The 10,088-nt window shown below is 42.9% G+C and overlaps 1 protein-coding gene across 1 annotated transcript in view; it reads left to right on the top strand.

The window, feature by feature from the left end:
- Nucleotides 1–6,207: 6,207 nt before the first annotated feature.
- LOC101168584 (complement C3-like) overlaps nt 6,208–10,088 on the top strand; it is a 38,676-nt gene continuing 34,795 nt past the window's right edge. Inside the window, exons 1-5 of the mRNA XM_011489970.4 lie at nt 6,208–6,287; nt 6,361–6,463; nt 6,558–6,678; nt 6,774–6,889; nt 7,016–7,162. Coding sequence (XP_011488272.3) covers nt 6,413–6,463; nt 6,558–6,678; nt 6,774–6,889; nt 7,016–7,162 — 435 coding nt within the window. The 5' untranslated portion in view covers nt 6,208–6,287; nt 6,361–6,412. The remainder of the gene's footprint in view (nt 6,288–6,360; nt 6,464–6,557; nt 6,679–6,773; nt 6,890–7,015; nt 7,163–10,088) is intronic.

Here is a 10,088-nt window from a genome sequence, read left to right as displayed (position 1 = left end):
TCATTTTCAATGTGCTCACACAAGAACTTCAGCAGAACTGGTGGATACAGAGTGACGCAAATGAATACTGCAAATAACTAATTAATTAACTGATTAACTAACTGATTTCAACCTGCATGTAGACAGGGAGTCGGACTACTGAACTACTCAGTTTTTGGACTTGCTCGCTTCTCTGCGTTAAGGCGGTCGAACCCTAATAGTAAGATCGCAGGCTTAATTCCTGCCTTGCAAGCCTATGTTCGAAGTCTCCTTGGGCAAGACACTGAACCACCCCCTTGCCTCTGGTGGAAGGCTGGCGCCAGTGTTCGGAAGCTGGCATTGTGTATTTATTCACTTTAGAACAAACCACAGTACTAAGACTGCCTCGTTAAAAATAGTTAATTATGTCAGGTGTGCCTTGGATTCAGGTCAGATCTCAGTTCTAGTTATACGAGATTTAAGTGCAACTTTTGATCTGGTTGATCACCTGATCCTTGCAAACAGATTTAAAAGTCTTGGCCTCTTCTCAAGTGCTTCGAATCTTATCTCATGGAGAGAAACTTTATGGTAATCATGGACACACACTTTTTTGGAGTCCATGAAATCAATTGTGGTGTGCCTCAAGGTTCCACCCTTGGCCACTTGCTTTTTAACATTTGCATGCTTCCACGAGGGAATGTCATCAGAAGCCACAACATCAGGTTTCATAGCTATGCTGATGATACCCAGCTGTACATAGCTTATATCCTGATGACATAAGGCCAATAGAAGCACTTTTTAAACTGCACTTTAGATGTAAAATTATGGTCAGCAAAAAATTTTATGCAGATCAATCAGGAAAAAACTGACATTTTACAGTGGTGGACAAAATTGTTGGTACCCCCTCAGTTAAAGAAAGAAAGTCCACAATGCTCACTGAAATTACTTGAAATGTTCAAAAGTAACAACAAATAAAAATAGACAAACATCATAAAGGTAAAGGTTATAAAACAATCTCTAACCAGCTTGAAGTTCCTGTGACGACAGTGGCACATACACTGATCAAAAACATAAACACAACACTTTTGTTATTGCTCCCATTTTTTATGGTATGAACTCAAAGATGTGAAACATTTTCCACATACACAAAATAACCAATTCTCTGAAATATTGTTCACAAATCTGTCTAAATCTGTGATAGTTAGCACTTCTCCTTTGCCATGACAATCCATTCCAATCCATTATCTCCATTCGGCGTTTCCGAGAATTTGGCAGCACATCCAACCGGCCTCACAACCGCAGACCACGTGGAACCACACCAGCCCAAGACCTCCACATCCAGCATGTCCACCTCCAAGATCGTCTGAGACCAGCTACTCGGACAGCTGCTGAAACAATCGGTTTGCATAACCACAGAATTTCTGCAAAGACTATCAGAAACCGTCTCAGGGAAGCTCATCTGCACGCTAGTCGTCCTCATCGAGGTCTCGACCTCACTCCAGTTCGTCGTCGTAACCGATTTGAGTGGACAAATGCTCACATGTGATGGCGTCTGGCACGTTGGAGAGGTGTTCTCTTCACGGATGAATCCCGGTTTACACTGTTCAGGACAGATGGCAGACAACGTGTGTGGAATTGTGTGGGTGAGCAGTTTTTTGATGTCAATGTTGTGGATCGAGTAGCCCATGGTGGTGGTGGGGTTATGGTATGGGCAGGCATATGTTATGGGCGAAGAACACAGGTGCATTTCATTGATGGCATTTTGAATGCGCAGAGATACCGTGACGAGATCCTGGGGCCCATTGTTGTGCCGTACATCCAACATCATCACCTCATGTTGCATCATGATAATGCACGGCCCCATGTTGCAAGGATCTGTACACAATTCTTGGAAGCTGAAAACATCCCAGTTCTTGCATGGTCAGCATACTCACCGGACATGTCACCCATTGAGCATGTTTGGGATGCTCTGGATCGGCCCACACGACGCCACACATGCTGTCTGCCATCTGCCCTGAACAGTGTAAATCGGGATTCATCCGTGAAGAGAACGCCTCTCCAACGTGCCAGACGCCATCTCATGTGAGCATTTGCCCACTCAAATCGGTTACGACGACGAACTGGAGTGAGGTCGAGACCTCGATGAGGACGACGAGCATGCAGATGAGCTTCCCTGAGACGGTTTCTGATAGTTTTTGCAGAAATTCTGTGGTTATGCAAACCGATTGTTACAGCAGCTGTCCGAGTGGCTGGTCTCAGACGATCTTGGAGGCGGACATGCTGGATGTGGAGGTATTGGGCTGGTGTGATTACACGTGGTCTGCGGTTGTGAGGCCGGTTGGATGTGCTGCCAAATTCTCGGAAACGCCTTTGGAGACGGCTTATGGTGGAGAAATGGACATTCAATTCCCTAGCAACAGCTCTGGTGGACATTCCTGCTATCAGCATGCCAATTGCACGCTCCCTCAAAACTTGCGACATCTGTGGCATTGTGCTGTGTGATACAACTGAAGATTTCAGAGTGGCCTTTTCTTGTGGCCAGTCTAAGGCACACCTGTGTCTAATCAGCATCTTGATATGGCACACCTGTGAGGTGGGATGGATTGTCTTGGCAAAGGAGAAGTGCTCACTATCACAGATTTAGACAGATTTGTGAACAATATTTCAGAGAACTGGTGTTCGCACCATCCAAAGATGAAGCTAGTCCGGCGGAAGCTTCGAACTTCCGGCTGTGGACCTCGGTACGTCCTAAAGAAGCTGCAGTCTGAAGCTCCAAACTGCAGAAGGTGTAAATGCTGCTTCACAGTCCTGAGAAACTGTAACAATTAGAAGCGCACAGCGTAACAAAGCACCAACCCCTGGCGCCAACATAAAGCTACAAGCCTGGCCACAATGCTCCTAGTCTGTCTGTGTGTCTTAGCAGCCGCCCACACAAAGATAGCACTGACGTCATCGCCCCACCTCCCTCCTGGAAATGCTAACTGGAAATGAGTTAAGCGACACATTTCACATGGATGTGAAGCCAAAAAGTCAATCCTCTCTTTGAATTCTCATTTTAATTATGTCACAGAATAAGCGTTGTTGAAAGAAATGAAAAAGCATTTTGGAAGATTGATTTTTAACTTTGTTTTTAAGACGATTAATGCGGTTACATTTTGAAAATGAAAAAGCATTTCTGTTAATCCATTTTAATTATCAAATTAGATATTTCTAATTGAATTTTCCTACACATTTGCTAATGAACTTTTTAAAAACGAAATGTCAAATACCATTTTCTATATCATTTTAATTACGTGACAGAATAAGCTGTGTTGAGGAAGAAAAAGAAAAAGCATTTTGGCAGATTGATTTTTCAATTTAATTTTGAGTCAACAAACGCAGCTTCATTTTGAAAATGAAAAAGCATTTCTGGTATTGACTTTTATTTCTAATTATGCTACAGAAACGCTTCCATACAGAGAGGGAGGTTCCAATTATTATAAGCGTTTAATAACATACAATGACAAACATCTGACAAACATCTCGTTTTCGTGCTCGGCCTATTTCATATTTTTTATTGTCTTTCCTCATCAGTTAGGAGGTGAGAGGTGTGAAAGGGGTGGGTGGGGGGGGGGTTGTGTGTTGGTATGGGGAGGGGGGCTCTAGTTTAATATCTGTGATTATTTTAATTTTCGTGCTTGTTTTTATATTTTTTATTTTGCTTTGTTTTATTCTAAAGCACTTTGTGTTATGCTTTCATAGGAAAAGTGCTATATAAATATTCTTTGACTTGATTTGCTATAAAACAAACAACAACATTTAGGTCTAAGGTTGCGTTAAACTGTTGGTAACTATAAGAACAGACAAGAGCAGACAAGACTACTGAGAGAGTCAGTCCAATGAGAAAGCAGAGGGGACAAAAGTCAAACAAAGGGCATGTGAGTGTCAGAGGGGTTGAGGCTGAAGCCCCAGAACTACAACATTTAGGGATCCACTGGGCAGTTTACCAGTCGTTCCAGAGACAGCAGAAGCCTTTGTTTGTTTTGTTTCCTGCTTGTGGACCGTAGTCGTCAGCACAGGGACGAGCATCTCGTCCGGTTCTGACCCGCTCCTGATTCAGACCTGCTCACAAAAATACAACAGTTGGTTGACAGACAACCCGGAGAGGTTCTGCACGATGAAGCTTTTATTCACTGCTAATTCAACCTCATTGGACATGTACTGTCCTTTTGGAAGAACTTTCCATCTGTGACGGATGGAGCGGCCAAAGAGGACAACAGAAGTTTATCAAAACATGAAAGTTTTAATTTTTCTCAAAAAATGTAAAAAGATTAACAAACTGGGCCCTTAGAGACATAATTAATTCAGGCAACAAACGTAACTTTAACTTAACTACCTGAGCAGACCAAGTTACAGAAACAAACTGACCTAACCAAAGACACAACAGCGGAACATATATAGTGGCTGATCAGACCACCTGAGAAACACGGGGGGAACTAACACGACTACACAGACATTTAACAAAGACTATAAAGACAAGACTAAACACAAAACTTGGTCTCTTGGTGGAAAAGAAAAAACAACAAAAGTGGAACAAAATTAATCATAAACCAACAGAAGCAGAACATAAACATTAAACAGGTCCATTGGTTTCTCCCCTTAGAGGCTTCTGTTGATGGCGCCTTCCCAATTGCCTGAGTGGAGCATTTAAAGGCTGTGAAGACTTGACTTCCTCTTTTGCCAGTCCTGACAGCACAGCTACAGGAGCAGAACCTCAGCCACATCTCTAGGGACCAGTAGCACACTCAGCACTGGCAACTCAAAACAGGTGACATTAATTAAACAAACCCAAATGAGTAAACTAAACAAATGTACATGTGCTACACATATTTATTAAAAACAGATTATAAATGTATATTTTAACTCAAAGAAATGTGTGCATTTACTGAAGAATAAAGAAATCTATATCTGAAATAATAAAATTAAAAAGAAAGTGTGCAATGCTGAAAATGAGGGAGGTTACCGCCATTTTGTTGTGGGTGTGGCAGAGTCTGCTGCCATCACACCATCCCATGACATACTCTGGTCCGCGTTCACAACCTCAGACATGCCCCCTCCGTGCATTCACGCTACTCTCTTCCTTCTGAACACATCCCGACGGCGTTAAAGGCACCACGACAATCTTAGAGAATAACAGCTATTTCACAAAACCACAGAGAGGCGCAGAACATGGATGAAAGAGCTGCATGCCGCTCCGGAGCTGCAGGTTGCTGACCCCTGGCCTAGAGGAAGCACCACAGCTTATTGAAAAATAAGAAAATAAATTCTGTGCCCTGCAAGGTAAAATGAAATAATAGCTCTGCTGGATCAAACAAACACAAAAAAGGGGAAGGGATTGGAATCCTTAGTCAAAAATAAAATATCCATCCATCCATCCATCCATCCATCCATCTATCCAGTTTCTTCCACTCAATCTGAGTCTGGGTGCGGAGATATAAGTAAATATGGCCAGAGTTTCCCCTGGGTTACCCAGGGCAACTTAAAGTCATTCAAAAGCTGGGAGACAGTCTTTCCAGCCTGTCCAGGGTCTTTTCTGTGGTCTCTGCCAGTGGGTCATACGTCGAACACCACTAAAGGGGGGACGAGATATTTAGGGAGGCACTCGTTAAAAAAAAAAGGCACAGCTAGAAGTAGCAGAGCTGCAGATCTCAAGGTTCAATTTTAGGGTGATAAGAAAAGACAAAATCAGGAATAAATAATTTACAGGGACGGTTCAGAGCTTTAACCTCTTTTTAGGAGGTTAAAGCTAAAAACCTGACTGAGATGGTGTGAACAAATTCAGAGGAGGGATATTGATGATGCTGAGGTTGGAGATATAAAGAAAGAGAATGAACAAAGAAAACATTCGTGGAAGTAAAGGAGGAGGACATGAGGATGGTGGGTGTGAGTGAAGAGGATGCAGAGGAAAGGGTTAAATGGAAGCAGATGATTCTCACTGCTGCCTTCTGCAGAGCTCTGTTTTAGCTTGTGTGCTTCAAGACATACGTCCAGTCGAGGGCAGTTTTCATTTCTTGTAGGTTTTAATCTATTTGATACTGTGTGTCTGTATAGTCCTGGACTTTGGAAAATTGTGGCAAAGTTCCAGAGTAACCCACAGGAGAGCTTCTCAACCAATTTTGAGGTCAAAGAATATGGTAAGGTGTCTCTTTTAAGCATGTTTCTCTTGAAGGACCAAAACCAAAACTAAATACATCTTTCACAGTCCTCCCCAGCTTTGAGGTTAAGCTCTCCTCCTCGACACATTTCTTCTACGTGGACAGTGAGACTTTGGAGATTGACATTAAAGCCAGGTGGGTGAATCTTGTGTGCAACAACTTGTGGCATTGAATCCTATTTCCATGGTAACTTCTGTTTGGTGTGCAGGTATCTTTTTGGACAAGACGTAAATGGGAACGCCTATGTTGTGTTTGGGGTCATGGACCAAGGCCAGAAGAAGAGCCTCCCTGCCTCTCTATCTCGAGTGCCGGTGAGAACAGATTGAACACTTTTCCAATTCCGTCATGGTGATCTTTTTGCAAAGTTTCAGAAAGTCAGAACTGCATGTGTCTTTGGGTCCTTAGATTGAAAAAGGGGAAGGAAAAGTAGTGTTGAAGAGGGAACAAATCACAGAAACCTTTCAGGATGTCAATCAGCTTGTGGGAAACTCCATCTATGTTTCTGTTAGCGTGCTGACAGAGGGCGGTAAGATGAAGACAATCCATCCTCATGTCAATTGTGCTGCTTCATAAAGGGGACTAAAAGGACTTCATTGTGCAATTCTTTGAAATGTTTGACAGGGAGTGAGATGGTGGAGGCAGAGCTAAGAGGGATCCAGATCGTCACATCTCCTTACACCATCACGTTTAAAAGAACTCCAAAATATTTTAAACCTGGAATGTCCTTTGATGTGGTGGTAAAACACTGACCTACATTTGCAGCTTTTCACTGTAACGTTTGTTGCACGGAGTCTTTGAAAAATGTTGAAAGAGAAAAGTTAACCTTAACCTGATGGATTAACCTTTCTTTTATTGGATGACAGGTTGAAGTTTTATATCCTGATGGAAGCCCAGCAAACCAGATCCCAGTGGTTGTAACTCCAGGACCTGTACAGGGATCTACTGCAGCCAACGGCATGGCAAGGCTGACCATCAACACAAAAAGAAATGCTGGACCGCTGGAAATCTCTGTAAGACCAAACCTGCATCAATACAATGGAAAAACTGCTGCAAATTTCATGCAACCTCTTCAGATCATTTTGTAATAGTTCAATGCAATTTATTTAAACTTATTTCAGTTAAGGTCAGTAAAGTGTATCTAACTGAAATATAATTGCTGTTCAACAAGAATGAATTTGATTTTAATCCAGTTTATTCTAAAAAACTCAGCTCAATTCAGTGCAGCCACTGATCTGTTTAATTTTATTTATTTAAATCAGTTCAGTAAAACTTATTTTGGACAAACTACATTTAGTTCACCTCAACCCAATTCTTTTAACATCATTAACATTGAGTTTAAGCTACCTTAATTAAAAAGGGAGGCTCGCCCCCACCATCCAGGCAGCCACCCACCCAATCCACGGCTGGTCCAGGAGAGAGCAAGGCAGGGGCCAGCCACCCCCGCCCAAGAGGAGGACACCCAAGAGAAGTGGGGGTCCACAAGGAGTGTTGTAAACAATGGCCCGGACAGGCTCACCCACAGTTCAAATTTTGGAGAAGCCCCCCGCTCAAGGGTAGATTACTGTCACAGTGCTCACAATGTCTGGGTTTCTGAGACCCATCTTGAACATCCTCTGTCCAGTGTAGTAAATTCTGTGAAGAGTTTTGAAATGGATTAGCTGCAAATTTGGACTTTTAGTCAGTTTAAATGTGTTTAGACAAATTTCTGACCAGGAGCTTTCATCTGTGCTGATGCTAAAGTCTGCATCCCATTTTGTTATCAGGATTGAAAAATTATTATCAGGGTTGCATAAAAGTTTGCATATTTTGGAGGGTTTCATTCACTAGAAAATTAATCAAAGAAGTAACTAGTTCTGGTAGTTTTAGGTCGTTGTCTTTGTAAACTTTTGAGTAATTATAGATTTAAGTTGCTGATATTAAAAGAAGTTAATTATTTCATGTTTGTCTTGTAGCTCTTGGGTTGTTATGAATCTTCTATTAAAAAGTGCTAAAAGCTGTACTGTTACGCCCCCCTGCTTGCCAAGATGGGAAGTGTAACATTTTTTTTGTTTATAAAGATTTCTGGGTTGTTCCAGATGGGTGTCATTTTGCACAGTAAAAGGGAGGAGTTTGACACTTTAAGAAATTCCCACCAGGCTGTTAAAGTGGCGTTTATGTTAATATTTAGGGAACCTTCCTATTTTTTAGCTGTGTGGCTAATAAATGGTAGATCTGACAGGTTGATCTTTCCACATCACCCCTGTTCTAAATCTAACCATGAGTTGGATTCTGGATTGCTTTTTTACCATTTTAAGATGTATTGCAATCTAATGGCTGCACGGTAGCGCAGTGGTTAGCGCTCTTGCCTCACAGCAAGAAGGCCCCCAGTTCAAGTCCCGGCTGGGGGACCTGAAAAACACAACATCTGTGTGGAGTTTGCATGTTCTCCTCCTGCATGCGTGGGTTATCTCCGGGATGTCCGGCTTCCTCCCACCGTCCAAAAACATGCTTCATAGGTTAATTGGCGACTCTAAATTGTCCATAGGTGTGAGAGTGAATGGATGTGTGATTGAGGATATTCTACCCTGCGACAGACTGGCGACCAGTCCAGGGCATCCCTTGCCTATGCCCAAGTGGCCGGGATAGGCTCCGGCAACCCAGTGACCCCGAAAGGGAATAAACGGTTAAGAAGATGAATGAATGAATGAAATCTAATGGAAAGAAAGTAGTTGAGGAATTTAACGTATTTTCACAACCATAAGGCGTACTTAAAAGTCATACATTTTCTCCAAAATGTACAGAGTGCTCTATGGTGCGGTCACCTAATGTGTTGTGGGGCGGCCGGTTGGTGGTGCAGCGGAAGGGCGGTCGACCCATGACAGTAAATTTGCAGGTTCGATTCCCACCTTGCACGCCCATGAGTCGAAGTGTCCTTGGGCAAGACACTGAACCCCCCTCTGGTGGGAGGTTGGCGCCAATGTGTGAATGTGTGCGACTGGGTGAATGGGTCTGTGACTGTAAAGCGCTTTGGGCCTTGAAAAAGGTAGAAAAGCGCTGTATAAGTATACGCCATTTGTGTTACTTCGGTAAAGAGGACGAAGGAGAGGATAGAGTCAGAACGGTAAGGAGGAAAGCGAGGTCGTGAAAGAAGACCCCCCGAAGAGTACTAAAGTGCAGGTATGTGCAAGATGCAGAACAACATCGTTTTGGCGACCCTGAAAATGCAACCTGCAAAGAGACGATTATGAAGACCAGTTTAAACTGCAAGCTATCAGCTATGGGGAGGAAATGGGAATCCAGAAGCTCAGAGAGAATTCAAGATTAATGATGGTTAATGATGATCCATGGTTCAGAAGCTGGAAGACGAACTCTGACAGATCAAGAAGACGATGGAGCTAAGTTTCCGTGGAAACAAGGCGAGGTGGGCCGAGTTAGAAGACCGACTCAAGCGACCGATCTCACAGCCACTGTGAAAAAAAACTAGTGAAGCGAATGAACTCGGAGCTCGCTGTAATTCTGGGAGCCTTGATGAAGGAACCTCCAACCGCTAAAAATGGGTGTGAACAGAACGTTTAAAGAAAGGTTGCGAACGGTGCGGGAGTGATGGATGACGGACGGCAAACACACTTTTTTTTTTTTACAAAGACTGGGAGGCAGCAACGGCCGAGTTACGCCACAGTTTGTGAATGGATTGTAGATGCTTGAGCTAACAGTGCTTTCTCAATTATTTTTTGCCAGGCCCCCCCCCTTGGAAAAAGATAAAGTTTTGTGCCCCCCCTAACCCCCCACCCCTCACACACACTCGCCGCGGTGACGATATATTAGGTTAGTATCTATAAAAATTGTCTAAGTATACCTGAAATTGTATCATTTAACAATAACAAAAGCAATATAAATCCACTTTCAACAAATATTACCTTTATTTAGCCAAATAAAAACCCTGTTACAGTCTAAAAC

The sequence above is a fragment of the Oryzias latipes genome, chromosome 21 (genome assembly GCF_053564925.1).
Source record: "Oryzias latipes strain Hd-rR chromosome 21, Olatipes_Hd-rR_3.1".
NCBI classification, from domain to species: domain Eukaryota; kingdom Metazoa; phylum Chordata; class Actinopteri; order Beloniformes; family Adrianichthyidae; genus Oryzias; species Oryzias latipes.
The sequence above is the reverse complement of the archived record's forward strand: the minus strand, read 5'-3'. Positions and strand labels throughout refer to the sequence as shown.